This window comes from Puma concolor, chromosome B3 (assembly GCF_028749965.1).
Source record: "Puma concolor isolate L17-30 chromosome B3, mPumCon1.1.hap2, whole genome shotgun sequence".
Lineage (NCBI taxonomy): Eukaryota > Metazoa > Chordata > Mammalia > Carnivora > Felidae > Puma > Puma concolor.
The window spans coordinates 99,916,190-99,937,254 of NC_141672.1; the positions used below are offsets into that span (position 1 = coordinate 99,916,190).

At 37.6% G+C, this 21,065-nt stretch overlaps 1 protein-coding gene across 6 annotated transcripts in view; it reads right to left on the bottom strand.

Annotated features, from left to right (window-relative positions):
- Positions 1-21,065, bottom strand: part of RAB27A (RAB27A, member RAS oncogene family) — a 78,017-nt gene that overhangs the window by 22,382 nt on the left and 34,570 nt on the right. For all 6 annotated transcript variants that reach the window (XM_025919778.2, XM_025919782.2, XM_025919779.2 and 3 more), the window contains 2 exons: positions 9,277-9,451; positions 786-871 (listed from right to left, as the gene is read on the bottom strand). In XM_025919778.2, coding sequence (XP_025775563.1) covers positions 786-871; positions 9,277-9,429 — 239 coding nt within the window. In that variant the 5' untranslated portion in view covers positions 9,430-9,451. The remainder of the gene's footprint in view (positions 1-785; positions 872-9,276; positions 9,452-21,065) is intronic.

Sequence of the window (21,065 nt, forward strand, 5' to 3'; positions counted from 1 at the left end):
CCTTATCTTTTAGAAATACCTACCAAAGTAGTTATAAATGAAAAAATCTGATATTTGGAATTTGCTTAAAAATAATTTAGGAGTGGGGGTAAAAAGAGGTAGAGGTATAAATGAAATGAGATAGGCCACAAATCGATGGCTGTTGAAGCTGGGAAATGTGTACATGATTTTATTATACTATCCTTTCTAGTATATATTTGAATATTTCCAGAATAAAAAGTTAAAAAACAAAAGAATACTTCAACAAAACTACAGAAAACAGCAGCTTCTAACTAACTTAAAGAAATTTTTATCAAGATTTCATGTGACTTATCTTGATCAAGCAACCTCTGACCATATGAGTTAATTCCAATCAGATTTTCCATGAGGTTTCAACAATCAAGAATAATGCATGCAATTCTACAACTGTCTTTGTGGCTGAGTAAATAGCAAAAGTAAATGGTGGAAAGTGTCTAAGCAAATGAGTAGAACGAGAAAGGAGGAGGAAGAAAGAGAGAGGAGGGAGGAGGAGGAGAAAGCAGGAAGAGAAAGAAGAAGAAGGAAGAAGAAGAAAGACCGTAAGTAAGATGGTCTATTTTGAAAAGGACTCATTTTTCTTCTGTCCTTGTATGAAGGACACATCATTACCATTTCGGATTGATAAATTTCCTGCTAATTTGGAAGTATGTCTTATCTAAGTACAAATCAACCAATCAGCTGGCCTTTTCCTGCTCAGGCACTGTATGAAGAGCACACCTGGTTTTCCCTTTCCTCCAGTAAGAAACACATAACTGAAGGTCTCATACCTCTCCTGCCCTGCTGTGTCCCATAATTGCAGGTGGATTCTCTGACCTCTGCCAATGGCTCCATCTGGCCCATTGGCTCTGTACACCTAAAATAGCAAAATGGAAAAGAAAACTTTTGAGAACACTACTCTTCTTACTTTTCTATTCAGTAAAACTCCCATAAGCTTCTAGACTCAAAAAAAACCCTGTGGAATACAACCTTGTTTGTATGTTATTCCAAACAATTATCTTTGGGTAATACAGTAATTTGTAATAAAACATAAATATACACGTTATATATTTTTATAAGTATATTATGAAATATATATAAATATCATATAATACGTATAAATAACAATAATCTGGGGAACTTGGGTGGCTTAGTTGGTTGAGCGTCCGACTTCAGCTCAGGTCATGATCTCACCGTTCATGAGTTTGAGCTCCGCATCAGGCTCTCTGCTGTCAGCACAGAGCTCACTTCGGATCCTCTGTCTCCATCTCTCTCTCTCTCTCTCTCTCTCTCTCTCTCTCTCTGTCCCTCCCCCACTTGTATATGCACGTGTTCTCTCTCCCTCCCTCTCCCTCTGTCTCTCTCTCTCAAAAATAAATATTAAAGAAAGAAACAAAACATTAATCCACTCACCTTTCCTCAAAGTTCCCTCAGGTCACTAGTTTCAGAAAATACTACCTTTCTATGATTTTTCCCTATCCCATCTTTAAAAAGTACTCTAAAGCAATTTTATAGGAAGGACATCTTAAGATCTCTTCCTCCATTAAAGCAATGAAACACTGGCCAAAAATGTCAAAATGCACTTTTTCTAAACTCTGAGAATTAACAAAGGCTTGCAACATCCCAAGAAGAATCTATTCCATAAAAATGGCTGAATATCAGTAAAAACAGTAAACTTTGTGCTGTTTCAATTTATCTTATTCCCATCCCACCCTCCCCAGCTCCTTAGTAGCTTTGAAAACCAACAGATGCATAACTATGGTAGCTGTGAAAACCATTAGCATAGTAGCCACTGAAAGGAGGCAGAACAGGTTTGGAGCTCTCATCCCCAGAGAACTGTCTGAAGTCTCATCCCCAGAGAACTGTCTGAAAGTTACCTGTAAATCTCCATTCCCAGGCCTTCACTTGACTTTGCCTGACTCAAAGCTTGCTCTATGATGATAACCTTACCCTTAGGACATTTGTTGAAAACAATCAGCAGCAATTATTTAACATCACAGCTACCAAAGGCAGCAATACCAACTGGGGCTAAATCTAACAAACAAACAAACAAACAGGAAATGAGATGTCCATAGGGAGTCTTGAAAAGCTCCAAAATGTTCCTTGGAATCTACTAGGCCACTTTCATGTATAGGACCATACATATGCTTGGAAAAGACTTGAAAAGACCCAATTCTCTATGGCTGACTTTGAGACTCTCTCAAGCAGGAAATGAAGGCTAAGGCAGAGTTGTAAACTGCCTGCAGGAACATTAGGCACATGTCCCACAATGGGTGCATGCATGCACATACACAATCTGTTGGAAAAGGCTGATAGACTTACTGGTTCAAAGAAACCTGTCCACTCATTGGCTTATCACTGAGTTAACTGAACAGAGACTTCAGTTAACTTCGGCACTAGAATTAGTGCTGGGATAGAATTAGTCCCGGGATGTCACTAAATAAACAACAGGAACAACAGCAACAAAAATAAAGAGCAAAAACAAGAACCTCTTTGGAAAGGGGAAGAATTTGATTGCCAGGTTTTATCATTTAAAATGTCCAGTTTTCAACAATGTTTATGAGACACACAAAGAAACAGGAAAGTATGGCTTATACATGGGGTGGGGGGGGGGGGGCAGGGGAAGGGAGTGAAGAAATCAACAGAAGTCATCCCTAAGGAAGGCCAGATGTTGAACTTACTAGACATAGACTTGAAATCAGCTATTATAAACATGTTCAAAGAACTAAAGGAAATCATATCTAAAGAAATAAAGTATGAGAATAATGCCTCATTGAATACAGAATGTCAATAAAGACATAGATACTATAAAAAGTAAATAGAGATTCTGGAGTTAAAAATACAGTAAGTGAAGTGCAGTATTCACTAGAGGGGCTCAATAGCAGACTTGAAATGGCAAAAGAAATAACCACTGATTTGAAGAGACAGGTCTGTTGAGATTATCTAGGCCATGGCACAAAAGGAAATAGAGTAAAGAAAAATGAACAGAGTTACAGAGACCTATGGAACCATCAAACATACCAACATATGCAAACTAGCAATCATATCAAAAGAAGACAGAGGCAGAAAAAATATTTGCAGAAATAATAGCCAAAAACATCCCAAAATTTGACGTAAAACATTTGTCTTCACATTCAAGAAACTCAGTGAGCTCCAAGAAGGATAAATTCATAGAGACTGACTAGACACATCATCATCAAACTGTCAAAATCCAAAGACAAAGAGAGAATCTTAAAAGCAGCAAGTAAAAAGTGATTCATCACATACAAGCAATAGAGGCCAAAAGGCAGTAGGAGGACATAATTAAAGTGCTGAAAGAATAAAGACTAATCAACCAATAATTCTATAGGCAACAAAGCTTTCATTTAAAATTGAATGATTAATTAAGACATCACCAGATACACAAAAACAGAATATTCATCACTAGCATACTTGCCCTATAAGAAATAATAAAGATAATGCTTCAGACTAAGATAAAAGGACACTAGGCAGCAAATAAAGTCCATAAAAAAGCAAACAGCACCAGAAAGATAACTACATAAATATAAAAGAAAGTATAAATGCATTTTTGTAATTCTTTTCTTCCATCTGATTTAAGTACAACTTCATGAATAAGTACAAACCTGTTGATAGTCACACAACATATAAAGTTGTAATTTGTGTGACAATAACGGTGCAGAGGAGGGAGTAGGAAATGAAGTCCTATATAAGCACAGTTTCATTATAATATTGAAATTAAGTTGGTATTCATCAAAACTAGATTGTTATAAATTAAGATGATAATTGTAATGCTTAGTGGAACTATTAAAAAAATAACTCAAATATAGTAAAAATAATGGCAAGGGAGTTACAATAGTATACTAGTAAATATAGAACACAAAATAAAGTAGTCATGAAGAAATTGAGGAACAAAAAGAGAAATAAGACATGTAGAAAACAGGGACACCTGGGTGGCTCAGTCAGTTGAGTGTCTGACTTGGGTTCAGGTCATGATCTCATAGTTCATGAGTTAGAGCCCCGCATCAGGCTTGCTGCTGTCAGCACAGAGCCCACTCTGGATCCTCTGTCCCCTTCTCTCTCTCCTCCTTCCCCGTTTGTGCTCTCTCTCAAAAATAAATACATAAACGCATACACACATAAATAAATACCAGAAAAAGATACATAGAAAACAAGTAGCAAAATGGCAAACATAAATGCTACTTTTTCAGTAACTATATTAAATGTAAGTGGATTAAATACTGCAAATAAAAGGCAGAGATTGGCAAAATGGACTTGAAAACATGATCCAACAATGTACTGTCTACAAGAGACACACTTTAGATTCAAAGACACAAAGAGGCTGTAAACAAAAGGATGGGGAAAAAATACCATGCAAACAAAAACTAAAAGAAGAGCTCGAGGGGCCATACTAATATCAGAAAAAAGTAAAATTAAAGCAAAAATTGTTATTTATCATTTTATAATGATAAAAAGGTTACTCCATTAAGAACATATATGAAGAAAAAGGGAGAAAAATAAGCCGACAGTAATATTGAGATATTCCAATACTCTACTTTTTGTAATGGATAGAACAAGTAGGCAGATGAACAAGGAAATACAAGACTTGCACAACACTATAAATCAAAGACATGACAGACATCTACAGAATGCTGCACTCAACAACTGCAGATCATACATTCTTCTCAGGTACACACAAAACATTCTCAAGGACAGGCCATATGTTAGATCATAAAACAAGCCTCAATAAATTCAAAAGTCAAATAATACAAAATGTGTCTCTGACCACAATGGGTAAAATTAGCAATCATTAACAGTAAACCAAAATTTGGAAAATTCACAAATATGTGAAAAATAAACAACACAGTCTTAAATAACCAATATGTCAAAGAAGAAACACAAGGGAAACTAAAAAATACTTTTAGTATTTTTACTAAAATACTTTTTTACTGTAGTTGTATCACAACTACAAAAAATGATCAAATGAAGCTAAAGCATTGCCTAGAGGGAAATTTCTAGCAGTAAGCACCTATATTAAAAAAGAATAAAGATTTCTAATAAATAACTTTCAACTTTAAGAAACTAGAAAAATAAGATAAACTAAACCAAAAGCAAACAGAAGAAAAGAAATCATAAAGATTGGTGGAAATGAATTGTCTTTTCTTTAAAAAGGTCAACTAGGGGCGCCTAGGTGGCGCAGTCGGTTAAGCGTCCGACTTCAGCCAGGTCACGATCTCGCGGTCCGGGAGTTCGAGCCCCGCATCGGGCTCTGGGCTGATGGCTCGGAGCCTGGAGCCTGTTTCCGATTCTGTGTCTCCCTCTCTCTCTCTACCCCTCCCCCGTTCATGCTCTGTCTCTCTCTGTCCCAAAAATAAATATACGTTGAAAAAAAAAAATTTTAAAAAAAAAAAAAAAGGTCAACAAAATTCATAAACCTTTAGCTATATTGACCAAGAATAAAAATAGAATACTCAAACTCTTAAAATCAGAAAGTTTTTTAAAGATCTCTGTATGTCCAGATACACTAAAAAATAATAAAAATTTAAATAATTAGAAAAATTTTCAAAGGACAAAACTACCAACTTTACATTTCTAAAAAGATTATAAAGTAATACTCTGAACAATTGTATGCCAAAAAATTAGATAATCTATAATTGAGAAATTCTTAAACACAAATACCAGAAATTAACTCAAGAAGAAATAGAACATCTAAATAGACATATAACTAATAAGGAGACAAATAGAGTTTTTGTGGAATGGCCAGGCACAAATGTCTTCACTGATGAATTTAACCAAATGTTTAGAGGAGAATCAACACCAATCTTTCCCAAACTCTTCCAAAGTAGATAAAAGGTGGAAATACTTGACTCATTTTATAAGGCCAATATTATACTGATACCAAAACCAAAGATATCATGAGAAAAAACAAAAACAAAAACAAAAAACTACAGACCAACATCCATTCTGAGTATAGACACGAAATATTAGCAAATAGAATCCAACAAAATATAAAAAGGATTATATGCCATGACACAGTGAAATTTATCACAAGGACAGCAATGTTGATTGGCCTTACACAAATCAATACAACACAATACACCATAGTAGTATAAAGAACAAAAATCACATGACCATCTCAATATGTGCAAAAAAAAACCTTTGAAAACATCCAATGCCTTTCATGATAAAAACACTCAACAAATTAGAATTAGAAGAGAATGTCCTCAACTTGAAAAACTGCATCTAGGGGCGCCTGGGTGGCGCAGTCGGTTAAGCGTCCGACTTCAGCCAGGTCACGATCTCGCGGTCCGGGAGTTCGAGCCCCGTGTCGGGCTCTGGGCTGATGGCTCGGAGCCTGGAGCCTGTTTCCGATTCTGTGTCTCCCTCTCTCTCTGCCCCTCCCCCGTTCATGCTCTGTCTCTCTCTGTCCCAAAAATGAATAAACGTTGAAAAAAAAATTTAAAAAAAGAAAAACTGCATCTATGGAAAACCCAAGAACTCACATTATACGTAATGGTGAAGGTCTGAATGCTTTCTTTCTCCCTGAAATCAAAAACAAGATGAGGATGTTCTCTTTCATCAGTTCTATTCAACATTTTACTGAGGTTCTTGCCAGGGTAATTAGGCAAGAAAAAAATAAAACTTATCCAAATTGGAAAAGAAGAAGTAAAACAGAAGATGACACAATCTACACCTAAGATCCTAAGGAATAAGTACACACACACACACACACACACACACACACACACACACACAATTAGAATTAATAAACAAGTTCAACAAGTACCCAGTGTACAAGATCAGTTTACAAAATAAATTGTATTTCTATACACGGGCAATGAACAATCCAAAATGAATTAAAAAATTAATTCAATTTACAATAGCATAAAAACAATCCGTTGAGCGTCCAACTTTGGATTTTGGCTCAGGTCATGATCCCAGGCACAAGCCCCATGTCAGGGCTCCATGCTGAGCGTGGGGCCTGCTTAAGATTCTCTCTCTCTCTTCCTCTACCTCTCTCCCCCACTCATACTCTGTCTCTAAAATTAAAATAGTAATAGTTTTTAAAAATAATAGCATAAAAAATTAAAATGCTTAAGAATAATATTAACAAAAAACATACTTTGAAAGCTGCAAAACATTGTTGAAAGAAATTAAAGAAGATCTAAATAAATGGAAAAACATCTCATGTTCATGGATCAGAAGGTGTAATATTGTTAAGATACCAATATTCCCCAAATTGATCTGCAGATTCAGTGCAATCCCTACCAAAATCTCAGCTGGCTTCTTTGTAGAAATTGATAAGCTGACCCTAAAATTCAAATGTAATTGCAAGGTATCCAAAATAATCTTGAAAAATAAGGACAAAGTGGGAAGACTTTGACATGCTTCCCAATGTCAAAACGTACTACAAAGCAGAAGTAGTCAAGATAGTGCTGGCTTAAGAATAGACATCTAGATGAATGGAACAGAATTTCAAGTCCACAAATAAGTATTTTTATTTATGGTCAACTGATTTTCAACAAGAGCACCAAGATCATTCATAAGAGAAAGAACATACATAAGAGAAAGAACTTTCAATAAATGCTAATGGGACTAGATACCCATATGCAAAAAAATAGAAGCTGGACCCCTATTCACACCATACACAAAATTAACTCAAAACCTATGGAGAATTAATTAATGCCTGAAGGAGGGTAAATTGGAAAAGACTGCTAAAGGGCATGAGGTTTCTTTTGGGGTGGTGAAATGTTCTAAAATTAGATAGTAGTGATGGATTGTACAAATGTGAATATACTAAAACACTGAGTTGTACACTTTCAATGAGTGAATTTTATGTTATGTAAATTGTATCTCAATAAAGTCATTTTTATTTTATTTTTTAACGTTTATTTATTTTTGGGACAGAGAGAGACAGAGCATGAACGGGGGAGGGGCAGAGAGAGAGGGAGACACAGAATCGGAAACAGGCTCCAGGCTCTGAGCCATCAACCCAGAGCCTGAGCCGGGGCTCGAACTCACGGACCGCGAGATCGTGACCTGGCTGAAGTCGGACGCTTAACCGACTGCGCCACCCAGGCGCCCCAATAAAGTCATTTTTAAAATACAAGGTTATAAAATGGGAATTGATAAATATAATCACATATACACATGCTGATTCTACCAATTACATGTCAATACTAAAATTTTTATAAAATCCTGTTCTTACTCAGTGGGCCTTTAAGACTCTAGAAGTGGAAAAAAAGACTTAGGGTGACTAAGAGGGAATGAATTCTTTTGCCCTGGAAGACAGAGACCCTGTATCTTTTCCAGGAAGAATATTCCCCATTGAAAGATCTTTGTTATTAATCTCCTGACCCCTTGTGGACCTGCTTCATGGTAAGGGTTGATTTTTCAGCAAGAAATGTAGTTCACAGAGAAGACCATCTTCTCTCTGCAACTCTAACACAGTGACTTCCTGCCCTCCTCTCCATCACCAGAATAACTTTCAGTCCTGTGGTTCCTTAAATGAAAGAGCCCCCTCCTTCAGTGTTCTGAGGAACCTCCCTGTTCCCTTGGTTACTTCCCAGATCAAAACGCAATACTGGCATTCTCACTCCAACTCCAACCTCACCCTTCTGGCAGCAGTGATGAATTCTGCCACTTAGTGGGGTTGAATTAAGAAAAAGGCCATTAAAAATGACATCAAAGGGGGAAGAGCATAGCTCACAAAACAGGAGTATCAGGGTCAGGGTGCTTTGTAGGTTTCATAACAAAGTTAGACAAATAACTGTGAAGGTCCAGGGAAAGACACAAGCCGAAAGGGTGTTCAAGGGAAAATTAAAAGAAATCTTCACTTTTGTCTCCTTGGTTTTGTTTTCAGAGAAAGAGGTTGAGTGCATGAATGTGGGAGAGGGGTGGAGGGGAGGGAGGGAGGGAGGGCGAGAGGGCGAGAGAGAGAGAGAGAGAGAGAGAGAGAGAGAGAGAGAGAGAGAATCTCAAGCAGGCTGCAAGCTCAGCACAGATCCTGACATGTGGCTAGATCCCAAGACCCCGGGATCGAGACCAGAGACCAAATCAAGAGCCAGATGCTCAACTGACTGAGCCACCCAGGCGCCTATCTCCTTGGTTTTATATGAAGTGTTTTTCAGCACAACCTTCTAAAACACGTTGCCTAGATTGAACATAATGCATTTTCATATGCACCCTTTACTGGTATATTCCAAACTTTGTCTTTCTAATTCCTACCAAGTAGACTAAACAGAAAGGCAAATGTTGACTCAGGTATTTTTATATAGAACTTACCACTCTCTTTTCCCTGAAATCAATGCCCACTGTTGTGATAAATTTGGAGTTAAATTTGCCATCCGTGTACTGGTAAAGTACACTGGTTTTCCCCACTCCAGAGTCTCCCAAAGCTAAAAACTTGATGAGGTAATCATAATCTCCATCAGACATAATGAAGAACTCAGTGGTTCACCTGCAAAATACAAACAAATGCATATTTACGAAAAAGCCATTAGGAAATATTAGAATCTTCCATGAATAAAGTGAGTTACTTTAATATCCAGCTCAATAAGTACTATGTGACACCTATATGTCTAAGGGTTCTGTGAAGAGGATTAGATATTACTGCCCCCAAGGACCTAATATTTTGCTAGATGAGGTACTACTGAAATAACATTTTAATTTAAATTTAACATGCACATTATAGTACTATCAAGATAAAAATTCCAAGTGAGAATGAAAATCAAGAAGATAACCACTACCAAGTCTTTTTTTTTAATTTTTAAAATATTTATTTTTGAGAGGAGAGAGAGTACAAGCAGGGGAGGGGCAGGGAGAGAGGGAGACACAGAATCCAAAGCAGGCTCCAGGCTCTGAGCTTTCAGCAAGAGCCTGACGCCGGGCTCAGACTCACAAACTGCAAGATCATGACCTGAGCCAAAGTCAGACACTTAACTGACTGAGCCACCTAGGCGCCCCCAACCACTCAGTCTTACATACAGATCCTATAAAACAAAAATTTTAAAAGGAGAAAGGAGAATGTTACAGAAATAATAAAAATTGGGAGTGCAAATGATTCTAACCACCCCCCCTCCTTCTTTTTCAGAGTCTCCTAGCAGTAGATCCTTGGGTTTTCTCTTTTATGTGGACATCTAGGCAATTTCATTTATCCTATTCATTTTCAAATGTCACTATAGTTAATTCCTTCAAAGACAATGCTAAATTCACAAGTAAAATTTGGCTTGCAGCTTCTTTTATTTTATTGTTATTATATGTTGCAATTAGGTCAGCGCTTTGCTAGAATTCACTTCTCCCTTGGGAACTGAGTTCCAGATTTGGGCAGTCACTGTTTAGAGACCATAGTTCCATTACAAAGGGTTCACCTACCCATACTTGCCTTGGTATTTGAACAAGAAATGCTACCAATTCAGATCTTCAATAGTAACTAAAACAAAAGTCCACCTTACAGAAGAAAAATTCTGTTTTTACCACCAAGACCTAAACATGGTTATTTTTATCCTTTGCAATCAGCACTCTTCATGATTTGTTTTTATTCTCTAAATAGATTCAAACTACTCAAAATACCAGTCCAACTGAAAATGTAGTCTGCCTCCAGGGAAAGCTTACTTCTTTTTATCTTTGCATTTATGATACCAATAAACCGTTCTAAAAATCGGAAAAATAATCAGCTATACCATTACCACTGACCACTCTACCTGCCCATTCAAACATGCATACTTACCCATACACACACATCAAATGCCTACATTAGATGCTGATTTTCCTCTCATTATCCACTTTCACCCAGCCTCACATCGAGAAACTTTACCACAATTCTCAATGCTTCCTATGGAATTATTTCTATAGATCCATAAGATTCATAAAAGCTTAAGCAAGGACATTTATTGATTTTCAAGGGTGCCTCCCCCACCCTATCCTCAATTTGATGACTCACCTTATGGCCAAAAATCCTGAATGCCAACCCCCAAGAGCCACTGCAATTTATTTCCTCATCATGCCTTAGCGAAGACTGTGACCTCATATTCAGATATGGCTGGTCAGCTGATAAGGGCAGAGCCTCCACTAACATTCATAATTCTATTTGCACACTATAAAGAATGATACTTCACAGATGATGACCTTCCTATGCTATAGCTTCAGTATGTACAGGTTGGTTGCCAGTATTAATGGTACATAACAGAATTCCTCTCCAGAAGATGACCAATAGGGTACAAATAGTTTATCACACTACAGCATCTCATTTGGCTCCCAGTGATTCATTAATAAGAGCTAAGAATTGAAAAGCAGGTCTAGATAGTGTTTAATCATTTTAGAGGTTCCCCTCAAAATGAATGACCAAGCAGAAAGCAACTCCGAAGTCTGCAATGATAACAGCTATCTTACTTCTTTGTTTTTAATTTCAACAAAGTTTGCTCATTTCTATCATCTGTGTTTTTACGTCATTTAAGGTACAGAAGAAAATGTTGTCATCAATGGCATCACTCTTCTGTAATTCTCTAAATCCACTTGAACGGAATTCAAAGACAGATGAAACTACCTCTGCTGCACCAAATTTAATGTGTTTAGTTATCATGGGAGAACAGTCACGCAGATAAGTCTACAAATGCTCTTTGTGGGTTTCGTTTTCTATTCATGTTGACAGCAATACCTAACAGTTTATTCACAAACTAAGCCATCATAAATGAAGGTATTAACAAACCAAATACCACAACTAAAGGTATAAAAACCACCATCACTATTAATCATAGTTTGCACTCTTCAGATCATGCCTCTAGGCAATTATTTTCAGATTAACAAGGCAGATAAAGATCCAGACCTTTCACTCTCTGGGTTCAGTTTTCCAAAGGATGAAAATTAGAACCCATAGAGATGAACTCATTTGCACAGTCTAGCATATACATCTCCTAACTCCAAGTCCAATGTCCACTCTATCTCCAAGCTTATTCTTGTTACTCAAGTTTCTACAAATGCATGTTGGGCTTAACAGTGACTGGGTACGATACTGTATAAGGTAGCCTAATAGGAAACACATGACCTCTGAAGTCCAGGAGAGCCAGGCTGAATCCCAAGTCTCCCACATGCCAGCTACTCAGACATCTCTGAGCCTTGGTTCAAGTTTCCATTCTGTGAAAAAGAATATATACTCCTTCACACTATTGTTCTAAGGATTGAATGAGATGCTCTTTGTGGAACACCCAGAACAAACAGTGTTTGGCATATACTGGGTACACAGCAGATGTTAGCTCACTCTCTTCACCCCATTCTGGACAGATCAGACTGGCTCTGAAGACCAAGAACAATCTCTGAAATTGCCCCTGATCAGCTCAAGACATATTTCTAGCAGAAAGTATTTCTGACTGGTTCAGAGTCATTTGCTGAACTAGATCACTTAGATCTAGTTCACAACATAGATCACTTTCAAACTAATTCTGATCTTTTTTGGCTGGTTTAAAACATTTTCAACGCATTGTAAATTGATATGTCTATTGCAAAAGAGTTATGACCAGCTTAAAAACAGGTTCAAATCTGTATCAGACATTGCAATCCATTCTAATAAGCTCATACTTGTTCCAAAAAAATCTGAATGCTTCATTCTAGTTCAGAATCAAAGAGTTGAGTTCAGAGTCCACCTTTTTACTGACCTAAAGCCACTTTGGCTAAAATTAGGTATATCTAGTGAACATTACTTGGGTCTGGTTTGAATGGCTCAAACTGCTTCAAACTAGTTTTACCTAGCTCTGTAAGTTCTGACCTGGACAAGCATGTTCTGACTGGTTCACATTAGGTTTGATTGTTTCAGAGTATATTTTACTGAATCAGGTTAGTGCTAATCAGTTAAATCCCTCCAACTAAGTCATACTTGCTCTAATTTTATCAAACTTCTTGTAAATTAGTTCATGTCATCTATCAAATGTTTTTTATGGTCTTAGATGGATTAAAAACTGGCTCAAACGAGTCCAAGTTGATTTATCAGATGTTCAAACAGTTTAAGGCTAGAAATGTAAAATGATAAATAGAAGCACAAAAAGCAATGGTTTGGTGCTTTACACTTACGCTGAACCAACAAACTTAAATTTTTACTTATATTTACCTCAATTGTATGTGTTGGAGAATAGAGAACAGGTTGGGAGAAAGGAGTATTGGCACACTGGCAGAGAATACGATAAACAATAGGAAGAGGTGTGATGAGGGCCAGAGTCTTCCTTGGTTGAGAACTCACCCTTCATTTTATCTAAGGGACCTAGCGGCAAAACAGTGATCCATGATCCAACAATAAAATAGAGATTTCAAGTTGAGGAAAACCTTCATCAAATTTGGAGGCTATGTAAAGTGTGCCCTAAATTGGTCACAATAACTAGGCTAGTCTGGGTTAACAGAGACCAGAATTCTAAAAAGGAAGGAAGCTGCAAGGAAATAAAAGGACTCAGGAAAAGAGGCAGGCCTTCAAACCGGTAACAGATTTTTCAGGGTTTGGGCAGGGTATATTGATGGTAACAAGATTCTTCTCTGAGTTTGCAGTTATTTAGTTAAAGCCTAGAATTAATGGATCCATTCCATCTTTCAGCAGAAGATAATTCTAGTGCTTAGGAAACTACAAGTACAAACACACATGTGTGTGTTTCACCAATGCTTTTTACCACCAGATGAAGAAAACTTAAGTTTCAGCTGAAAACATACAGTGCAGAATTTTACATTTGGAACACCCCAACAACATTTTGTGCAAACTATTTGCAGTCAGTATTCCAAACTACCGATGCTTCAGAAGCCAGTTCATGAAAGCTCTTTCCAATTGCATTGCTCTTGCTAAAAATGGGTTGGAAGCCCACACACTAAGTATTTTATAATCTTTATCACAGCCCTAAAGGCAGGTGCTACACACTACACACACTTCTTCCCTCAGAAGGATCTCAGTGCCATTCTGTCATGGATGTCCCAATGAGAAGATGAGTAAGTGGGCCTTGGGCAGTCTATCTACATGCTAACATGGGCTCAATTCCAGCACATTGTTGAGAGACAGGAAAAAGTAGAGGTTAAGAGCATGGAATCTAGAACCAAACTACCTGGATGTGAATCCAGTCATTTCACTTTAGAAAATTTAACCCCTTTGCCTCAGGCTCTGCAGTTTTAAAATTAGGAATGATTTTTTTAAATTAATTTTTATTTTATTAATTCTATCATGCATATGCTTTCCTATTTCAATTTCTTTATAATTGGGGTGCATCTTACATTTTACAGTCTTACAACCCACGACATCTTGGGATTGTTACTAAATGAGGTGGTACTGGAGATAATTGTGTGAAAACCTTTCATTAGCATCTTCTAGCAACATCACAAATGCACCATCAACACATTTTAGATTTGATGAAGCATTAAACCTATCTCAGAGGGTTATTGTGGGGACTGAGCTAATGTGTACATGAAGAGTTTAGAACAATGTCTGGCACAGAGTAAATCCTGTATTAGTATTAATTCCTATTAGCGTCATCATATCACAATCTAGCTTCCAACAGTCAATATGCAGGCAATATTCCTTTCTTAGAACTGTAAGAAAGAACTATGTCCCTAAAAATTAATGAAAAAGAAAATAAGGATCTATGTATGAAGAACACTTGAACCCAAAAATTTCACTTCTTTAAACTCTAGATCTCCTTCAGGAAGTAGAATCTGAAATACCTCAAGGAAGTGTCTTCTAAAAAGTCAAGAATGACCCTAATTTGGGACTTGCAAAAGACTTTCTTACTCAGTTCACTTCTACCTCTCCTCCCTATACAAATATTTTTTCACAGGGCTCTCCACCCTCACTCTCATCAGATTAACAATAGAAAGCAAGAAACACCCACTTCCTCAACATTCACTAAGTGGTGATAATTGCCTTCTGAGAGAAAGTCAATGGTCTTCTTCCTTATTTAAAAAACAAACATATTTTAATTGTTTTTCAGGGAATAAGATAGGAGAGTGGTTTTAGTTAAGAGCAAAGGAATTAGATCCATTTCTCTCCCTCTCTCCCTACCCCCCACCACACACACAACCTTAGCCCAAATTCTCCATAAAGCTTCCTATTAAAGTCAATCACAGACTCCAACCTTAGGATCTCCTATCATTTAGCAGAATCATTCTAAAACTATTCCAGATAGGTCAGCCATTTCTTGACAGCCAAATTTTCCCTCTATCACCCGTATTTAGTACAGAAAGTAAAAAAAAAAAAAAAAAAAAGGGAAGGATAATATTAGTTGAATAATCACCATGTGCCACAAACAGTACTAGATATACATGATTTTATCAGGTCATCATCCTTAAAGAAAACTCAATGGTCTGTATAAGAGTTATAATACATAAAGAGTGATATTTTCTTAATATGATGGGAAGTAGGCTTGGGTTCAAATTTTGACTCTTTGTGTGAGACTCCTTGTTCTTTAAACCTCCATTCTTTCAACCATAAAGTGGAGATAATAATGGCTACTAAGTGACATTATCTACAGAAAGCTTTTAGCATATTGCTTGGTCTGTGTTAAGCGTTCAGTAATTGAAATTTGTCTTTAGCAATATTATTCCAAATAGTCTCATCAAGTTTTCAGCAAGGCATGTCATTTTACAATCTATTCTTATTTAACCCAGTACCTGAACCTTTAGAAAAATCATAGGAAACATTCAATTTAGGTACAATCACTTATGAGGTCTTCATCCATCACAAAAGCTATCTTGGCATTCCAAACTAACACTAAGTTTTATCTGTGTGATTTTTGGCAGTTTCAGAGCTGGAGTGTTCGTCAGTTGAATATTTTAATTTCTACAAGAGAAAACTGAATGAAGCTCAGAAAAGACAAGTGAATAATATAAAATCAACCAGCAGGTTAGATGTGGGACTGAGCTAGATCCCTAGTCTAAATTCTAGCACTGTATCCTTTTCTAACATATCATGATTTTTGTTCTCTCTGTATTCCTTTCCTTCCTTAAAAGCCAGGAACCTCAGTTATAGTTGCTTTGATTCAGGAACCAAAGTTTTCTGTGGTGCCAGCTCTTACAGAGATGAATTGCTTTATAACCAAGGCTTAGACTCAGAGAAGTTGGGATAAAAGGCCTGTACTTCTGCGTCTCTGTCACAAAGCCCTTCCTTCTGATTGGTTCCCCCAAGAAGAGAAGTCAGAAACTGAGGGCTTGTCTGCCTCTTATTGGTCATAGTAAATCCAAGCAATTAAGTATCTTGATACTTGTACCATCTCCTGTAAATCCTTTCTTTAGGTCTTTCTTTCTTGTGGTTTCAAAGTGGAAAGAGCATAAAAATCATCAAGTTTTTCATTTCCTTACAAACTTGTTTGGTCTCGAGCTTAGTACTCTTCTCTCCAATCAAGATTATTTTCTGTAGTGCTGCCTTAAGTTCTCTGTAAGGATACTTCTGGCTCATTCACTCTCTCTTTCATTCATCAAATATTTACTGACTGCCTTTTCTGTGCTTGTTGCCTGAGCACAATGGAGAGCCAATACTCACCATGGAAATCTTACACTTTTAGACACATCCTAAGGTATATTCTTCTATTGACTATACCCACCTCTATGGTTTTTCAAAAAAGCCAATCCTCATGAATATTTTAATCTTCCTTTCTAAACATAACACAATATGACATCAAAATTCATATCCCCATAGTACTTTTTCCCTGCCGATATGTGCACAAGCCACATGTGTGGCATGCATATAAAGATGCAAAACGAAGAAAAATGTGAAGCTCAATAGAGAATAAAGAGAAAACTTAAAAAAAAAATACTTATTTTGAAAGAGGGGGGAGGGACAGAAAGAGGGCAACAGGAAGAGAGAAAATCCCAGGCAGGCTCCACGCTCCGCATGGAGCCTGACACAGGGCTCCATCTCACAACCACAAGATCACAACCTGAGCCAGTATCAAGAGTTGGACACTTAACTGACTGAGCCACCTAGGTGTGCCAATAAAGAGAAAACTTTTTTTTTTTTTTAATTTTTTTTTTTCAACGTTTACTTATTTTTGGGACAGAGAGAGACAGAGCATGAACGGGGGAGGGGCAGAGAGAGAGGGAGACACAGAATCGGAAACAGGCTCCAGGCTCTGAGCCATCAGCCCAGAGCCCGACACGGGGCTCGAACTCACGGACCGCGAGATCGTGACCTGGCTGAAGTCGGACGCTTAACTGACTGCGCCACCCAGGCGCCCCTAAAGAGAAAACTTTTAAAAGAGAAACATGAGGTATATGTCCAGAATTTTTACTGGAAAAGATTTTGAACTTCTTAGGTTAATAAAATATTACAGTATTGCTATAGAGCTTATGGATTCCACTTGTCTTGCCCAAAGTGATTTCTATGTAGAAACTGGAGCATATGAATGTAACTATTTTTCTGATAAAGCATAAAACATCAGCATTTTTGGGAACTCTATCGCCTCATGTTCTGTCGTACATATTAATATCCCCTTATCCAAGCATTCATCTAGATAAAAATGTTCACGTACCAATGACTGGCATAGAACAATAAAGTCTATCAGTGTTTTTAAATTTTAATGTTAAAAATCAGGAGGCTTGTCTTATTTTGTTTTGTTTATGGAACCACTGTTGACCCATTCCTGGCATTCTGAAGCAGAAAAAGGAAAGAGAAATCATACAGAGTGAGGCAGGGTAGAAAAAGCATTTTAAGATGTACCAAGATATGAGTGGGGTCAACTTGTGTTTACCAAATAAGCCCTGGCTACAACGGTCTCAAACCATTGCAATTCCTACATCCTGGAATGAAACACATCCACTCTCACTACAGAAACAACATGTGTACTGCTCCATTTCCACAAGAGAAGACAGCCTCTGCCTTCCCTGTACGTAGGCTTCCTCTTCTCAATTTCTTGTCTAAGTATGAGGAGATAGGTTTCTGCCCTCCTGAGTAGGAGCTGGTCTTGTTTGTGAAAAGATCTTGGGTAGAGAGAACTAAGTGGAAATCTAACAGCTTTGAAAAACAGAAGGAAATTGGAATCTAGCTCTTCCTTGACACTTTATTGAAGGATGAGTTTGATTTTATCTAAATTCTGAATATTATAAACTGCATTAGATATTCACCTATCACCTATGATTCATACATACATTCCTATCAATACAGTGTTTTGTAGAATATCATGGATCCATCCTTAACAGTAATGGGAGATGTCCCTGGCTAAAAATCTAAATTTGCATATCATTTGGCTTAATATTTATAGATGCACCTGCTACATAGGAATATTCCATTCTCCTCATTTAAACAAAGTGAAAAGACTGACTTATAGCAGATGGTAGTATTCCGGCATAGCAAGTTATCCAAAGAAAAAATAAAGTGATCTGCAAATACCATGAGATTATACATTTCCAAAAACTTGCAGGACATCCAAACGTTTCCTCATTTGTAAATTCTTCCTCTAGACATTTGCAAATTCTTTATGAGTATTAAAGAGAAGTATTAGGGTAAATAAAGAATAAACAGTCTCAATCCAGGCGTTGACCTATTTCTGAAATGTTACCATCATTTCAGTATGTGAGCAACATAACCCAGTAAACAAATACAAGCAACTACACATTAGGAAAGAAGGGGACATTGGAATTATTCTTGAAAGTGGAGAGTGTTCTTCTGGAAGACCATTGTGGAATGATTCAAATGAAATTATGGCTTTTTTTTTTTTTTTTAAATTTATGGAGACCATTGCTTCATTTACTTAAAAGAGTTTATTTATTGCTTGAATCTCTTTTAGGATCAAAATATGAGTGTTTATAGGAATTTATGGAAAGTAAACACTGGGTGTTATATTACTTGTAGTTTGTGATAAGGAATTCTTGTTTTATAGAGATACAAGGTAACAAGGAAAGGGCACGCTGTAGAATAGGTCGTTTGTAAAATATAGGCCATACTATGGCAATAGGAGTGGCTGTTTGGTTTGCTGAGTAATATCTCAAACAATGTGAAAGCAGCCCCATCATGGACACAACCATATGTCACTGCAATGTCCAACCCATGGCTAAATGTGCTTCTTTTTTTTTTTTAAAAAAATTTTTTTTTTCCACGTTTTTATTTATTTTTGGGACAGAGAGAGACAGAGCATGAACGGGGGAGGGGCAGAGAGAGAGGGAGACACAGAATCGGAAACAGGCTCCAGGCTCTGAGCCATCAGCCCAGAGCCTGACGCGGGGCTCGAACTCACGGACCGCGAGATCGTGACCTGGCTGAAGTCGGACGCCTAACCGACTGCGCCACCCAGGCGCCCCCTAAATGTGCTTCTTAATGACACCATGAAGCTGGAAATTAAGAATCTGAGAGAAGTGAAAAATCTGTAAAGTCTGTAAAGTCTACTCCGACACAGAGGCTGCTTTTTAAAAGCACATAGAAGATGATGTTAACAAACACTGGAGTCAGGGCCTCCTATATTCAAACAACAGGACGCCACCACCTACCTGTGTAAAATTAGTAGCAAAATACCTAATAGCTATCAGTAGGTCACAGCTCTCGTATGATTACAACAGATTAAAGCGTGAACACTGATCTTACGACTTTAAGCCTGGTACTTTTTCCACAATACCTTCAGAATGACACTGAAAACTTTATAAAACTCTCCAAGAATGGAGTGAAAATGTTTTCCAAAAATAGAAAAGGAGGAGTGACTTCAGCTACTTGGAAGGTGGGCTATCTGCAAGTCAACTGGTTGACAGAAGGAATTCTGCTGTCACAAGCTAAATGATGGCATTTGGCTGTGTCGGAGTGCCACCAAATTCTGGGCTTGGACTCAGAGGCAGAAATACTACAAATGACAGTACTGCTACCCCAACCAGGACTGCAAAGATAAAAAAATCATGTAGACTTGCAGGACTTGATATTGGAATATGCATTTCCAAGGTCACAAAACACACAACACCTTTACATTTTTCACCTAGAAATGGAGTCAGTGGTGCTTCTCCCAATACTTGTCCTCCCAGAACATGGGACATGTGTGGTGAGGCCTTTGACCAGCACAGCCTGGCTCTCTGGCCTCTCACCTGCTGCAAGTTTTTCGTGTACTGCAACACAGCAAAGGTGTTAATCTGTCAGGAGAAACACGCCAAATCAAGGAGGAAACAACTTTAATTTGTGAAGTAGCAATGATGCTTCTTTCATTCCAAGAAAAACATTAGGATAGAAAAAATTTAGGAATTAGAAGAAGGAAGACCTGTTGAGGATCACTGTCCAAATAATAAAAACAATTAGATAAATATCCCTGAGTTGACAATAACTGGGGAAGTGAAGAGCTCCATTATCATTGCCTTTTTTAAAAAAATGAGAATGTGAGAACTCTGTATTATTCACCGTGTAGGTAAAGTGTGTCCAGAATAAATACCACTCTGCCCTTCCAGATCCAGCCAATTACATACTAGGATATTATTTTCAATGTTGTTTATAAGAGTGATTTTTACAGTATAGTGAAAACATTTCACTGATTTCTTAAAGGACAGGGACCATACTTTAACTTTTCTGTGATGACCTACATACTTGCAGGAACTATGAATGTTGGGAGCTCCCATCCCACGTGCCCTACTCCAAAGGCTAAACTGAACCCTTGGTTTGGCACACAGATGCTTACAATGGTTACTAAGATGTTCCAGATATGGTTCCACTTCTCCTTTGTCCTACCTACCCCACATCCTCATCCCTGCTGACCACATCAGAGCTTGGTTGTTCTCAGCCCCCAGGAATATGCTCTTTGGTTACGTGGTGGCTTATTAACACACATAGGATTCCATCACTTTGTAACTGGTTTTCTTTTCCACAGTCTAACATCAACCACCCTCAACCACCCCCCATGTTGGGTTCTAACAGCCCTGTTTCTAATAATTACCCCTGTGCCATGACCTCTCTACTCTCTTTTCCCCTTTCTGGCTTTCCTGTCTCTCATTTTCAGGTACTCTTCCCCAACACCAATTTGTGTGTGCAAAAACTGACCTTACACCAACAATGCCAGTCAAAGAATGCACATTTCCTTATAACACAGTGAGTTGCCATGTTAACTTCAAGGTATTGGACCCTCTCAGTAAGCTCAAGTGCTGCTGTGTCTTCAAGGACT